This window comes from Saimiri boliviensis, chromosome 1, assembly GCF_048565385.1.
Source record: "Saimiri boliviensis isolate mSaiBol1 chromosome 1, mSaiBol1.pri, whole genome shotgun sequence".
In the NCBI taxonomy this organism is placed as follows: domain Eukaryota; kingdom Metazoa; phylum Chordata; class Mammalia; order Primates; family Cebidae; genus Saimiri; species Saimiri boliviensis.
In genome coordinates, this window is record NC_133449.1 from 25,687,715 (window position 1) to 25,704,829 (window position 17,115).

General features: G+C 38.9%; 1 protein-coding gene across 1 annotated transcript in view; it reads right to left on the minus strand.

Annotated features, from left to right (window-relative positions):
- RAB10 (RAB10, member RAS oncogene family) overlaps positions 1 to 17,115 on the minus strand; it is an 89,767-nt gene that overhangs the window by 10,406 nt on the left and 62,246 nt on the right. The window contains exon 3 of the mRNA XM_003935270.4: positions 11,755 to 11,893. Within this exon, the coding sequence (XP_003935319.1) occupies positions 11,755 to 11,893 (139 nt within the window). The remainder of the gene's footprint in view (positions 1 to 11,754; positions 11,894 to 17,115) is intronic.

The window sequence follows — 17,115 nt, forward strand, 5'->3', positions numbered from 1 at the left end:
GGCAGGCACACTCAGTGTAACTTTACGGAAAAACATTGTAATTTCTGTATTTTTTGCTTTTTCATTTCTTTAAAAATATTTCTATACAAAACCAATCCTTCTTCCATGATTTGCTTCAGTTTCAGTGCCTGTATCACGTAACGGTCCATGTTGTACAGTAAGTCTCAAGCAGTCTTGAATAATCAGAACCCTTCTGCCAGATTGCCTAAAGTCAATTTGTTTTCTGGCACTACTTCTGTTATCTTCTTCCTTATTGTCTAGCATTGGTTTGGAAACACAGGCATCTTCATTAAGTCATCTTCTGTTGATTCCTCTGGTTGGTGTCTATTATTTTTTTTCTTATCCATAGATAGTCTCTTTCATAAATTCCTTGACTGGCTCTGCTACAAATCCTGTGAAATCATGCTCAACATCGGGACACGGCTTTCTCCAGGAGGAAGCTATTGTTTTGTGCTTGATGGCCTTCATGGCTTTTTCTATAACGATGGCATCTTAAGTGGTGTAATCCCTCCAGATTTTCACGTTCTATTGAGGTTAGAGTACCATGTGTTATTAACCTTAAAGGTCCTCATGAACCCCGTGATCTAGATGTTGAATTACAGATACTGTGTTTGGAGGCAAAAAGACCACTTCGATGCTTTTGGTGTTAAACTCATGGGGTTCTGGGTGGCCAGGGGTACTCTCCAGTATCAAAAGAACTTAAAAGGCAGTCTCATAATGGCAAGGTATTTCCTGATTTCAGGGACAAAGTATTGATGGAACCAATCCAGAAAAAGGATTCTCAGTGTTCAGGTCTTCCTTGTTGAATGATCAAAAACCTGGCAGCTTTTCCCTTCAAGTCTTGGGAGTTAGCAACTTATGTATACATAAGGGCAGTCAGTCCTGATCATAAACCCAACAGCATTTGCGTAAAATAGTAGTTAGCCTATCCCTTCCTGCCTTAATTCTTCCCTGTGCTTTCTTTTCCTGACACATGTCCTTTGTGTCCTCCTCTACCACCCAAGAATAGGACACTTTTGACTGCATTAAAGATCTGTTTGGGCAGATATTCTTTTTCCTGAATGATTTTCTTAATGGTGCCCAGGAACTCGTCTGCTGTCTCTTAGTCAGCAGAAGCTGCTTCTCCTCTTATCCTGCCATTTTTAGGCCAAATCTCTTTCTAAAATTATCAAACCATCCTCTGCTGGCTTTAAATCCTACAGCTTCACTTTTGTTTTGCTTTGTCATTTAACGACTTCACATTTTCTTGAATATTACATTCAAGAAAAGTCTACAAGTATGCCTTTCTTATAGCAATCCTGTACCCACATAAAAGCTGCATTTTCAACATGAGATAAAAAGGTATTTCATAAAACATGCAAGGTTTTTACACCTCCTGCTGTAGTTGCAGTGATGGCTTCAAGATTTTCTTTTATTTAAAATGGTCCTTATGCTGGATTAATTTATCTTGAAATAACGGGCAACCACAGCTGCAGACCTCACTCTACAGCACATATCAAGCAATTCAACTGTTTCTTGTAATGTCATGACTTTTCTCTGCTTCTCAGGAGTGCTTCTGGCATCACTAGCAGCAGTTTGTATAGGTCGGATGGTGTTATTCAAGGTTTATGGTATGGCACTAGCACAATGAAAACAAGCAAGAACCACAAGAGATCACTTTTGATTACAATATGGGATTTACTGAAGACACAGACTGTTCATGGGGAGATGATCCGCATCACATGGTGTTTTAAGCAGACACTTGCAACATATGAGCTCACCAAAATAGCAACAGGAGATGCAAAATTATCACAGTAGTACAGTATGTATTATGGTTATTTTTATGCAGTTGATTTAACACTGTATCTTGTTTACATTTCTCTTGACTGCAAAAGATGCCATGTATGAACGCTGCTTGTATGATTTGAGTTCTGATAAATTTAAACTTTTAATAATAGATCTGTGTACATTTTATGGTAGTAAGTAATAAAATAGACTAGTATCTATGTATACTTTATACATTCATGATACACTTAACTTTTGCTTAATTCCTGCCCCCCATATTTCTAGGCTATATGGTTTGCCTATAAGTTTTTCAAACTGTTAAGTCTCTAAATTTTTTTCTAAAAGATTTGTTTTTTAAAAACTTGTGTATAGAGCTGGGTGGCACACACCTGTAAACTCAGCTTCTTGGGAGGCTGAGGAGGAAAGATCACTTGACACCTGGAGTTTGAGACCAGCCTGGGTTAACACTGCAAGTCCCCATCTCTTTAAACAAAAAAATCCTTGTGTAAGTGGACCTGTGCGATTCACGCCCCCATTGTTCAAGGGTTAATTATAGTTTTAAAGGCGGCAAACAAAGGTGGGATTAGGGAGGAAATTCTTTAGTTGGGGGGAAGATATCCTTAGTAGAATCACAAGCTTAAAAAAGAAAAATTATGCCGGGTGTGGTGGCTCAAACCTGTAATCCCAGCACTTTGGGAGGCCGAGGAGGGTGGACCACCTGAGGTCAGGCATTTGAGACCAGCCTGGCCAACCTGGTGAAACCCTGTCTCTACTACAAATACAAAAATTATCTAGGTGTGGTGGTGGGTGCCTGTAGTCCCAGCTACTTGGGGGGCTGGGACAGGAGAATAGCTTGAATTCAGGAGGTGGAGGTTGCAGTGAGACAAGATTATGCCCTTGCACTCCAGCCTGGGAGACAGAGTAAGTTAAGACTCTGCCCCCCACTCCCTACTAACAAAAAAAAAAAAGAAAAATTACATATAATGTATTATGAAGAAACTCCCTATTTGAGGATTCCATAGTCTTATCTGAATTTAGTGCCTCTTAATTTATGTTACTGCTAAAAGAAAGGAAACTTGGCAAATATCCAGTAATTAGCAGCAATGTATCAGATGTTCCTAAAATTCTGCCATGTGCTAATTAAGGGTCAGTAAAAGTAAGAGGCATTTTGATCTTAGAATCTATGGATGGACTTCAGGGACATCAGTAATTCCAAGAACCACATATAAAACTTTGCAAGTGCCGGGCGCGGTGGCTCAAGCCTGTAATCCCAGCACTTTGGCAGGCTCAGGCGGGTGGATCACGAGGTCAAGAGATCGAGACCATCCTGGTCAACATGGTGAAACCCCATCTCTACTAAAAATACAAAACATTAGCTGGGCATGGTGGTGTGTGCCTGTAATCCCAGCTACTCAGGAGGTTGAGGCAGGAGAATTGCCTGAACCCAGGAGGCGGAGGTTGCGGTGAGCTGAGATCGCACCACTGCAGTCCAGCCTGGGTAACAAGAGTGAAACTCCGTTTCAAAAAAAAAAAAAACTTTGCAAGTTGTAGAAGTACATCATTCTGGTAAGATTCTAATTTCTCAAAGCGGTCCATGACCTTAAAAAAGTACAGAAGTATGGTTTTAAAAGGTTCCTAGCGGCTAAATGGACAAATTATCACAGTGACCTGTAATGATCTACCCACGTCCTGATCACTACCAGACACTGCAAGTTACCAGAGACACTAACATGAACCTCCACTCAAACAGAAGACAAATTATCTGTAGCTTCAGAAGCTACTCTTCTATTAAGAATACCTGGTAAGTTATGTGCAAGCAGGCCGATGGAAGAAAGCCAATAAATAAGTGATCGATCAATGAAGCATAAAAAAGGTAAAATTACCTTATATACAAATTTACAAATGTTAAGGTATTTTCAGCCTGTTTTTAAAAAAAGCTTTAGCATTCTGACCACCAATTTACAACCTACTACACACCTCCATGCCAACTCGAATCAGTATTCTGGGGCTAGTGAGGAAACAGGTATAATTCCTTAAACATGTGTGGCATTTCAGAGCATAAATATAACTTTAGCTCAAAAACATATTTGACAGTAAGCCTGCTGTGCATAGTGGCTCATGCGTGTAATCCCAATACTTTGGGAAGCCAACAGAGGAAGACTGCTTGAGCCCAAGAATTTGAGGCCAGCCAGGGTAACACAGTGAGACCCCATTTCTACAAACATAAAAATTAGCCAAACATGATAGAGCATGCTAGTGGTTCTAGGTACTTGGGAGGCGGGGGTGGGAGGACTGCTTGAGCTCAGGAGGTAGAGGCTGCAGTAAGCTGTGATTGTGCCACTGCACTCTAGCCTGAGTGATAGAGTGAGACACTGTCTTTAAAAAAAAACAAAGCTAAGATCTGAAAAAGAGCTAGGATATGCTTCTCTGAATAACAAAACATAAAAACTAAGAAAAAAAGGTCAAAATAGTATTATACAAGTCTTTTTTAAAACTTATTTATTTTTTTGAGACAGGGTCTTGCTATGTCACCCAGGTTGGAGTGCTACAATACTGCTACAGTCATAGTTCACTGTAGCCTTGATCTCCTGGGCTCAGGTGATCCTCCCATCTCAGCCTCCCAAATAGGTGGAAATACAGGTACTCGTCACCATGCCCAGCTTTAAAAAAATATTTTTAGTAGAGATGAGGTCTTGCTATATTGCTCAGGCTGGTCCTGAACTCCTAAGCTCAAGCAATCCTCCCACCTCAGATTCCCAAAGTGCTGGGATCACAGGTGTGAGCCGCTGTGCAAAGCCCAATACATATCTTCACAGCTAAGATCATCCTTATTTGGATGATCCTTACTAACAATAAGAAGCAAGCATGATGATGTTAAAGACTTCACTGCTGAGCCAGGGTAGCACTCAGTATATAGAGAACTTCTCTCATACATTGTCTTATGCCAACATGCACATTAATCTTTTTCCAGTCAGATACATATTGCTTACAACCATGTAAGGCAAAAACACCCAAAGTAAGACTGGTAGTTACACCACACAGACGTATCCAAAAAGAGACATGTTTATGCAGGAGGACACATATCTCTATCTATATGAACTACACATGCAAACTGTAACTAGCTTAAAATATGATTAATCTTCCCAAGGTACTAATACAGAGAGGTGTATTTAGACCAATGTTTCTCAACTTTGGCCCTACTGACATTTTGGGTCAGCATTTTTCTTGTACCCAAGCTGTGATAACCAAAATATCTCCACACATTGATAAATGTATCACAGAGAGATCAGTCTATAATTAAATAGAAACAACAAATACTTTAAAAGGATGTTGACGTTTAATAATTAATAATGAAACCATTCAGAAACCGAAAGAGGAGAGGAGAGGGGAGGGGAGAAGAGGAGAGGGGAGAGGAGGGAGAAGAAATACAGTCCCCTCAGTAACCATGGGGGATGGTTGGTTGGTTCCAGGACTCTACTTCCTTTACCAAAATCCAAGCACACTCAAGTCCTGCAGCCAGCCCTATGAAACAGACATACGTGCAAAGATGGCCCCAAACCACCCTATATTACATGTGAGTGTCAAATTCTTATTTTCAATCTGACTTTGGTTGAAAAATATGTATATTAAGTGGATCTGTGAGTCAGGCATGGTGGCACATGCCTATGGTCCTAGCTACTAGGAAGGCTGAGATGGGAGAATCACTAGAGTTCAGGGATTCGAGACCAGCCTGGGCAATACAGTGAGACACCCATCTCAAAAATATTTTTTTTAATTAAAAAATAGTAACAACAACTGTACCTGTGTAGTTCAAACCCAATTGTTCAAAGGTCAGCTGTAATTGTAAAGCAAGGTATTAAAGCTCAATTCAAGTTTAAAAAAAAATAAGTTTTATTGAGTTTATAATTCACACATCATAAAATTCACTCTGTAAAAAATAGACAATTCAGTGTTTTTTAGTATATGTATGAGACAGTTCAACTATCACCACTACTAACTTTAGAATATTTTTATCACTCCCCAATAAACGTATATTCATAGCAATCACTCTTTTCTCTCCACACATCATCCCCAGCCCTTGACAACCATGAATGTACTTTCTGTCTCTATGTTTTTGTCAATTTGGGGCATTTCATTTAAAGGGAATCACATATGGCCCTTCATGTCTGGCTTCTTTCATCAGGTTTTCAAGGTTCACCCACATTGTACCACATATCAGTACTTCATACCTTTTAATGGCCGAGTGATATTCCATTATATGAATATACACATTTTATTTATTAATTCATCAGTTGATGGATGTTCGGGTTGTTTCTATTTTTTGGCTACTGTGAATAATGCTGCTATAAATACTTGCATACACCTTTTGTGTTGATATATGTTGTTAATTCTCTTGAGTAAATACCTAGGAGTGGAATTGTTGGTCATAAGGTAACTGTGTGTTTAACATTTTGAGAACTGCCAAAATATCTTCCAAAGCAGCTGCATCATTCTACAATTCTACCAGCAATATACGATTTCTCTACATCGTTGTCAACATTTGTTATAGTCTGTCCTCTTTTCTTCCATTCTGTGGGTTGGCTTTTCACTTTCTTAATGGTAGAACCTTCAAAGCACAAAGGTTTTAAATCTGATGTAGCCCAATTTATCCATTTCTTTTCTTTTGCCACTTCATGGCTTTAGATCTTACATGTAAGTCCACGGCCATTTTTTTTTTTTTTTTTTAAAGATAGACTCTCACTCTGTCGCCCAGGCTGGAATGTAGTAGTGCAATTACGGTTCACTGCAGTCTTGATCTCCTGGGCTCAAGTGATCCTCCCACCTCAGCCTCCCAGCTAGTTTGAACTACAGGTGGATGCCACTATACCTGGCTAATTTTTTTTTTCCTAGAGATAGGGTTTCACCATGTTGCCCAGGCTGGTCTCAGACTCCTGGGCTCCAGCAACTGGCCCACCTTGGCCTCCCAAAGTGTTGGGATTGCAAGTGTGGGACACAATGCCCAGCCGCCAAGATGCATTTTGAGTTAACTTTTCTTTATGGTATGAAGTGGGTATCTTTCATTCTTCCACATGAGGATAGCCAGTTTTCCCCGTACCATTTGCTGGAAAGACTGCTGTTTTGCCGAGTGGACTGTCCAGCAATCTTGTTAAAAGTCAACTGACCATATATGTTAAGAGTTTATTTTCAGACTCTCAGTACTATTCCATTGATCTTTATGACTATCTTTGTGTTAGTAACACAATGTCTTGATTATTATGGCTTTGCAGTAAATTTTAAAACCACAAAGTGTGGCCGAGCACAATCCCAGTACTTTGGGAGGCAAAGGTGGGTGGACCACGAGGTCAAGAGATTGAGAACACCCTGGCCAACATGGTGAAACCCCATCTCTATTAAAGAAATACAAAAATTAGCTGGGTGTGGTGGTGTGCATTTGTAGTCCCAGCTACTCAGGAGGCTGAGGGAGGAGAATCACTTGAACCTCGGAGGTGGAGGTTGCAGGGAATCGAGACTGCGCCACTGCACACCAGCCTGGTGACAGAGCAAGTGTCCTTCTCAAAAAAACAAACAAAAACACAAAGTGTGAGTCTTACAACTTTGTACTTCCTTTTCAAGATTATTTTGGCTATTCTGGGTCCCTTGCCTGTCTATATTAGTTTTAGGGTCAGTTTGTCCATTTCTGCAGTTTGTCCTTTTTTTTTTTTTTTTTTAAAGCGACTGAGATTCACTGAATCTGTAGATCACTTTTGAGTAGTAAAGCCACCTGAACAATATTGTCTTCCAATTCATGAATACTGGGTATCTTTCTAATTATTTAGATCTTTAATATCTTTCAATACTATTTTGTGGTTTTCTGTGTACAAGTCTTACACTCTTGGTTAAATTTACTCCTAATTATTTTTTCCTTTTTGATATTACTACAAATGGAATTTTATTCTCAATGTAATTTTTAGGTTATTGCTAGTGTACAGAAATAAAACTGATTTTTGTATCTTGATCTCATTTCCTGCAACCTTGCTGAACTTGTTCATAGTTAAGAGTTTTCGGATATATATATTTGGATTCTTAAGGATTTTCTATATAAAAGATTCCACCATTTACAAATAGTTTTTTCAATCTGGATGGCTTTTTTTTTTTTCTCCTCTGACTGGAATCTCGGCATAATATTGAACAGAAGTGGCCAGAGCAGATATTCTTGCCATGTTCTTGATCTTACGGGATGTGGCAGTTTTGTAGATGTCACTTATAGGATTAAGGAAGTTATTTGCTATTCCTAGTTTGTTGCCCCCCCCCCCCCCTTTTTTTTTTTTTGGTTGAGACAGTCTTGCTCTGTTGCTCAGGCTGGAGTGCAATGGCATGATTTTGGCTCTCTCCAACCTCCGCCTCCTCGTTCAAGTAATTCTCCTGCCTCAGCCTCCTGAGTAGCTGGGATTACAGGCTTGCGCCACCACATCCAGCTGATTTTTGTATTTTTAGTAGAGATGTGGTGTCACCATGTTGGCCAGGCTGGTCTCAAACTCCTGACCTCAGGTGATCCATTCACCTCAGCCTCCCAAAGTGCTGGGATTACAGGTGTGAGACACCGTGCCCAGCCGACTGTTCTAATCATAAAAGAATGCTGGGTTTTTGTCAAATGTTACTTTTTGAGTGAACTGAGATGATTGTATAGTTTTGTCCTTTATTAATATGGTATATTATATTGATAGGTTCTGTATGTTGAACTACCCTTTCATTTCTGGGGTAAGTTCCTCTTGATCATGTTATATAATCCTTTAATGTGTCAAAGAAACAAGATTTTCTTTTTCTTTTTTTCTGAGACGGAGTTGCACTCTGCCACCCAGACTGGAGTGCAGTGGTGTGATCCTGGCTCACCACAGCCTCCTCTGTGTCCTGGGTTCAAGCAATTCTCCTGACTCAGCCTCCCAAGTAGCTGGGACTACAGGTGCCCATCACCACACCCAGATAATTTTTTGTGTTTTTCATAAAGACAGGATTTCACCATGTTGACCAGACTGGTTTCAAACTCCTGACCTCAGGTGATCCGCCTGCTTCGGCCTCCCGAAGTGCTAGGATTATAGGCATGAGCCACTGTAGCCAGCCAAGATTTTTTTTTAAATAACTTATTTATTTATTTCTTTTTTAGAGACAGGGTCTCACTCTGTCACCCAGGTTGAAGTACAGTGGTATGATAATAGCTCACCACAGCCTCAAATTCCTGGGTTCAAGCAATCTTCCTGCCTCAGCCTTGCAAGTAACTGGGACCACAGGTGTGTTATCACCACACTCACAATTTTCCTTTTTAACACCTAGGTTTTATGTTTCTCAGTTTATAGTGGGAAACAAACCATTCAGTCTACCATGTCAGGTCTTTAAGTCTGTGGTATAATAAAAACATATATTGAGTCTTTGCTCCCAGTTCCTGTCACTGACCTCCCAATTTCCTGAGTGACAGGGTTGTCTTTTGCTATTCATAACAAGATTCTTTTAACGATAATGAGTTTATGCTAATGAGGTGACTGATGACAAGGCTTCCATCTAGCTTCAGAATGGGGGCTGGTCTCCAGAGGAATCAACCAAGTGATTAGAGAGCTGAAACTTTCAGTCCCACTTCCTGACCTCTTAGGAGGGGAAGGGAGACAGACATTACACTCAATCACCAGAGGTCAATGATTTAATCATTCATGCCTAAGTGATGGAATTTCAATTCAAAATCTGAAAAACTGAGGTAAGGAATATTCCAATTTGGTGAATACATCAAGGTGTTGGGAGAGGTAGCGTATCCGGAGAGGGCATGGAAGCTCTGGAGCCCTGCCCCAACTCCCTGCATATGCCCTTCTTCCATTTATCTGTTCACAAGTTGTATATTTTATAATAAAATGGTAATGCTAAGCATAGTATATTCCTGAGTTCTAAGACTCGCTCTAGCAAATGATCACTTGGAGTGGCATTTCCAAAATCTATAGCCAACTTGGACAGAAGACAGAAATGTGGGTAAGCCTGGGGACCCAGGACTAGCAAATGGTGTTGCAAGTGAGGGCAGTCTTGTGGACTGAGTCCTCAAACTTGTGGAGTCTGACAGTAAGTCAGAGTGGTTAGTGTCAGAATAGAATTAAAAAGGAGGACCAGTTCATGTGGTAGAATCAGAGAATCGATGGTTGTTGGAAATGCACTGCAAACTCTTTAAACTGCTCTTACTACAGACTACTTACCTGAATAATAAAGAATAAGGAAATCAAAATAAAGCTTTTTGTAAGATTTGTGTATCTTTAAATAATTATTACACAATAATAGGCTTTTCCTAAAGATTTATTGTAGCAACAAAAAAAGTAGTAATGAGTCCTTAAGACTGCTACCATTAAGGGTATTATCTTGGGTCTAATATTGGTTTAAGACTTGGTGTGTTTGGCCAAAACTTGCTTCAAAGAGTTACTCTTAATGAAATTCAAAGCCTAGAAGGTAGCAATAGGCATGGAAAAAAACTCTTTAACAAGAAGCCCCCTATGCTGTAGCAAAGAAACAAACATCCTTCGATACATAGTTTTAACTTATAAAAAGCAACATCAGGCTGGGTGCCCCTGCAATCCCAGCACTTTGAGCAGATCACTCGAAGCCAGGAGTTCAAGACCAGACTGGCCAAGGTGGCAAGACTCCGTCTCTACTACAAATATAAAACTTAGCTGGGTGTGGTGACACACACCTGTAATTCCAGCTACTCAGAACAGGGAGACACAGAATCACTTGAACCCAGGAGGCAGAGGTTGCAGTGAGCCAAGATCATGCCACTGTACTTCAGCCTGGGTGATGAAGTAAGATTACCTCAAAAAAAACACCAAAAATCAAAAAACAAAAAAACCCCAACATCTTCACATGCAATGGAACTATTTTCTTAGTTAGGTTTTTACTGTATTAGTAATCCACATATTTCAAAATGCCTAGAAACAGTATTTTATTCCTATAACATGAAAAATAAAGTCTTAAAAAATTGCTGAACATTTCATTCATTCAATAAAAATTTATTAAGAAAAAATTCTTCCTGGTGGTCTAGTGGTAAGGAGAGGGAAAAAAAAGAAAAGAAAAGTCATTTCCAGAAAGTCACTGTAAACCCACTGGTAGCATCTATTTGGGGTCATCTTTTTTTTTGTTGAGACGGAGTTTCGCTCTTGTTACCCAGGCTGGAGTGCAATGGCGCGATCTTGGCTCACCGCAACCTCCACCTCCTGGGTTCAGGCAATTCTCCTGCCTCAGCCTCCTGAGTAGCTGGGATTACAGGCACACGCCACCATGCCCAGCTAATTTTTTCATATTTTTAGTAGAGACAGGGTTTCACCACGTTGACCAGGATGGTCTCGATCTCTTGACCTTGTGATCTACCCACCTCGGCCTCCCAAAGTGCTGGGATTACAGGCTTGAGCCACCGCGCCCGGCCTGGGGTCATCTAATAAGATGGATATATAGAGTTTTGAAGTAATTTAGTAATGTCTTTAATGGGGCTCTAGATAGACCTCCCAAAAACTTAAGAAAAAGGTAGGCAAATAATAACATTAACTTTTTTTGTGTGTGTGAGACGGAGTCTTGCTCTGTTGCCCAGGCTAGAACGCAGTGGTGCAATCTCAGCTCACTGCAAGTGTCTGCCTCCCAGGTTAAAGCGATTCTCCTACTTCAGCCTCTCCAGAAGCTGGGACTACAGGCACATGCCACCATGTCCAGCTAATTTTTGTAATTTTTAGTAGGGACAGGGTTTCACCATGTTGGCCAGGCTGACCTCAATCTCCTGACCTCAGGTGATCCTCCTGCATGAGCCTCCCAAAGTGCTGGAATTACTGGTGTGAACCACTGCACCCAGTCAATATTAACTTTTAGAAAGTAAAAATACTTCAATAATAATGACTTCAACAGTACATTATATCATGAAGATCAACTGGAATATTTATTCTTCCTAACCAAGCACACAAATGTGTGTTCATGAAGGGTTTATACAATTTCTAGTCTTACCTCATCTATGTTTCTAAGCCATTTGCTGATGTTTTCAAAACTTTTACCATTGGTGATGTCATATACTAGCATGATACCCATTGCTCCTCTGTAGTAGGAGGTTGTGATGGTGTGAAATCGCTCCTGGCCTGCTGTATCCCTGAAATAAACAGCCAATAATTTCTATTAAGCATTTTGATATTACCACATTACACATAAAGAACAAAACAAGAATAAATAATTAGTTTTTCCTAAGTATATATAAAAACTTTTTAGTTGAAGGAAATTAATAACCTACCAATATTGGATAAAAATCCGAAAGGGAAAACAGTAGGAAGTGACACATAAAACTCAAGGTTATTGAATAAGCACTAGCAAACACCATAAAAACTCTTGAAATTCAATTTTATTTAATAATTTAGTTTCATAATGCAATACAAAATCAGGAAGAATTTTTAGAACATTAGAGAACTATACCATACTCCACATTTACGTTTAGAATCATTTACAAAATGTTGTAAAGATAACCTCACTTATAAGACAGAAATGTAAATAATACTATTTTTCTCATTATTTAATGTGTTTAGTGCTTTGTCTAAGAAATCTTCACCTAGTTTTTTTTTTTTTTTAAATAGGGTCTCACTCTGTCTCCCAGGCTAGATCTCATCTCACTGCAACCTCCATCTACTGGGTTCAAGTGATTCTCCTGCCTCAGCCTCCCGAGTAGCTGAGATTACAGGCACTTACCACAACACCCAGCTAATTTTTTATTTTTGGCAGAGATGGGTTTTTGCCATGTTGGCCAGGCTGGTCTCGAACTCCTGACCTCAAGTGATCCACTGTGCCCAGCCTCTTCACCTAGTCTTATGTTCCAAGGATTTTTCTTCTATATATATATATATATATATATATATATATATATATATATATTTTTTTTTTTTTTTTTTTAGATGGAGTCTTCCTCTGTCGCCCAGGTTGAAGTGCAGTGGCATGATCTCAGCTCTTCCAACCTCTGCCTTCTGGGTTCAAGAGATTCTCCTGCCTCAGCCTCCTGAGTAGCTGAGATTACAGGCACAAGCCACCATACTGGATAATTTTTGTATTTTTAGTAGAGACGGGGTTTTGCCATGTTGGCCAGGCTGATCTTGAACTCTTGACCTCAGATGATCTGCCTGCCTCAGCCTCCCAAACTGTTGGGGTTACGAGCATGAGCCACTGTGCCCAGCCGCCTTATGGTTTTATTAAACTGATGGTTTATTTTGAGTTAATTTCAGCACAAACTGTGAATTTTAAGTAGGGGTTTACAGTTTTGCCTATGAATGTCCACTGCTCTAGTACCATTTGCTGGTAATACCGAAGTAATAACCTTCCCCTACTGAATTGCTTTCATACCTCTGTTAAAAATCTGCAGGCCATACCACAGTTCAATCTATGTCTGGGTTCTTTTTCTCTTCTAATCTCCTATGTGTCTAGGCCTCCTCTATTACCATACTGTCTTCATTACTGAGGCTAAATAACCAGATAGACTGATTTTTTCCACTTACTTTACTTCGTCAAAATTGTTTTAGCTATCCTAGCCTTCCCATATAAATATTAGGAGAAGCTTGTCTATATTTACACAAAAATCTTCCCAGCAAATTTCTTTAAAGAGTTTTCTCTAGTTGCTGTTTTCCCATTTTCAGTCCTTAACTAATTCTAATAGGATTGTTAATACTGATTACTCTACCAAAACTCCTTTTCAGAAGGTCTCCATCCAATAACCTGGATACTAAATCCAATAGCTACTTCCTTTTTATATATTATGTGCCTATTAATGACAGGGATATGTTCTGAGAAATGCATCATTAGACAATGTAATCATTGTGCACACATCATAGAGTGTACTTATACAAACCTAAATTATTATAGCCTACAATATACGTATAGTATATGGTATAGTATATTGCTCCTAGGCTATAAACGTGTAGAGTATGTGACTATACTGAATACAGTAGGCAACTGTAACACAATAAGTATTTGTGTATCTAAACATCTAAATATATCTTGAAAAGGTACAGTAAAAATGTAATGTAATATCAATGGGACAACCATTGTGTTGAAATATCATTATGCACTGAATGACTGCATCTTAATCACTAAGCAGGATGCTACACAGTTGACTACATTCTCTCTCTCTCTTTTTTCCTAAGACAGAGTCTCAGGGAGTGCAGTAGCACAATCTCGGCTTACTGTAGTCTTCACCTCCCGGGTTCAAGTTATGCTCGTGACTTAGCCTCCCAAGTAGCTGGGATCCCAAGTGTGTGTCACCACGCCCAGCTAATTTTTATATTTTTAGTAGAGACGAGATTTCACCATGTTGACCAGGCTGCTCTTGAACTCCTGACCACAGGTGATTTGCCTGACTCAGCCTTCCAAAGGGCTGGGATTTCAGCTGTGAGCCACTGTGCTCGGCCTACTGCATTTTCTTCTTTTAACACTTTATTATCACGCGTCTTTGGATAAGTTCCTGGTGGTCTTCATTCTAAGTCACTGGTTGCTTGTTCACAGAACCTTTTGTTGGCATTCTAAGATTCAAAGATGATGGACTGCCATTCTCCACACAGCGGCCAGAGTGATCTTCTTTAAACATACATTTGATCCTATTTTTCTGCTTAAAACTTCTAATACTTTCATTGAGAAAAAACAGGCTTTCCAACAAATGGTGCTGAAACAACTGAATATATCCATGTCAAAGGATGAAGCTGGACCTTCTACCCCATACCATATATAAAAATTAACTCAAAATAGATCAAGACCTAAATCCAAGAGCTGAACTATAAAAACTCTTAGAAGAAAACATATGGGGTCATCTTCAAATCGTCGATTTGACAATTGTTTATTAAACATGTAGCCAAAGCAAGAAAAAACAGGTAACTGGGACACGAAAAATTAAAAACTTGTATTTCAGTGGACACTACCAACAAAGTGAAAAGACAACTCACAGAATGGAAGAAATTATTTGCAAACTGTCCGATATGGGACTTGTGTATGCAGAATATTCAAAGAACTTGCAACTCAACAATAAAAGGATAAATGATCAAACTTAAAAATGGACAAAAGATCTAAACAGACATTTATTTAAAGATACACAAATGGCCAATAAACATTTAAGCTATTCAACATCCTTAGTCATTAGTGAAATGCAAATAAAAACCACAGTAAGATACAAACCTAGCTCCCCACCACCACAGGATGGCTATGACCCAAAAGACAATAATACACATTGGTAAGGATGTAGAGAAACTGGAACCCTCATATGCTGCTGGTGACAATGTAAAATGATGCAGTCATGTTAGAAAACAGTCAGGTAGTTCCTCAAAATGTTCAACATGGAGCTACCGTATGATACAACAATTCTAGGTATATACCCAAAATAAATGAAAACTTGTACGTCCACACAGAAACACAGATGTGAATGTTCACAGAACATTATTCATAATAGCCAAAAAGTAGAAACAACTGAAAGGTCTATCAACTAATCAATGAATAAATAAAATGTGGTATATCTGTACAATGGAATATTATTCAGCTATAAAAAAAGAATGAAGTACTGATTAATGTACAATACAGACAAACCCCAATAACTTCATGCTAAGTGAAAGAAACTAGTCACAAAAGACCATATATTACATGATTCCATATATTTGAAATGTCCAGAATAAGAAATGTAATAGGGAAAAAACTGATTAGTGGTTTTCCTGGCCAGGAGGTTGGGAGGATAAAGAGTGACAGGGATGGGGTTTCTTTTCAGGGGAGATAAAAATGTTCTCAAATGGTAATAACAACTGTACAAATTTGTGAATATTCTAAAAACTATTAAATTGTTTTAAATGGGTATATTGTATGGTATGTGAATTATGATCAAAAAGTTAACTACAAAACAAACTGAAAATATGACTAGGCTTTCCACAAAAATAAAAGTAAAAACAGAAAATGTCCAATAAAAACTCATTATAACCAGAATCAATTCCAGACTCTTTATTCTGAGGATTACAAAGCCTTACAGTATTTTAAACCTTTCTCTAGCCTCTATCATTTTGAAGTACTCTTTTCGCTAATCACTAGAAACCATTTTTAAATTCTTAAGTTTGTTACTACTGAGAACTTCTGCAAGATCTGTTCCCATTCCCTGAATATGATTGGATTCTCGATCTTTTCATATCTTAAATGCTCTTAGAATGTTCACACATTTGCCATCTACTCATTTATCCATCAATCCAAATATTAACTGAATGTCTACTATATGTTGGGCATTATACAAGAACATACACAGAACATAGGTTTGGGGTTTGGCCTAAGTTTATCGTCAGGTTCTACCTCTCCCGGCTTAGTGATCATGAATGTACTTAACTTCCTTGGACCTTAGCTGTTGCTCTTGGTTTTTTTTTTTTTTTTTTTTTTTTTCACTTATAAACAATAAGGAGGGATAACAAACAATAAGAAATATTTTCCAGAAAAATATGCAGAGCTACAATAATGTCACCATGAAACTCAAAATTTAATTCTATGTTTTTAAGATGTCCTAACAATGCTCTAAGTCAAGACCATCTTTGCAGATAGATGCTCTATGGTATTAAGAGCTCTCAAGTTAATATTTATCTGTGCTTAAGCAGTACTTACAGCTGCCTCACAAGGAAAACACTGGCTTTGCCTGTAGCCTACTTCTATATAAGTAAAATAAAATGGTTTTTAGCTAAGTGAAAGACTTAGACTTTTTAATCTCCTTATGAAAATCACAGCCCTATGATTTGCTCATTTCATCTCAAAGTACATGAATCCACCCTTTAAAATAAGAAAATAAGACAATATCCCACTCTTTCATTCTATTAATATTATTAAGCAAGTACTACATGCTAGACATTATTCTAGGCACTGGAGATAAAGCCATAAATGAAATAAAAAGTCCTGCTGTAACAAAGTTTATATTTTACTGAAGATAGACAACAAATAAGTGAAACATTATGGAATATCAGAGGATTATAAGTGTCAAGGAAACAAAAAGTAGAGCAAGAAAAGAGATTAAGATCCTGCCACTGCTAGGGGCCCTGGACTGGGAAGCTTCAGGAGTGGTGACTGGGCCAGGATGTCACCAAGGTCTGGGAGCTCAAGGAGACAAGGACAAGGGATAGCTCCCTGTCACCAAGGTGGGCCACCTGATAGACATAACAATCAAGTTCCTGGAGGAAATCTCTCTCTTCTCCCTGCCTATCAGTGAGCCTGAGATTGCTCATTTTTTCCTAAAAAAGTACTCAAAGATGAGGTTTTGAAGATTATGCCCATGCAAAAAGAGACCTGTGCTGGCCAGTGGATCAGGGTCAAGGCATCTGTCACAGTCAGGGACAA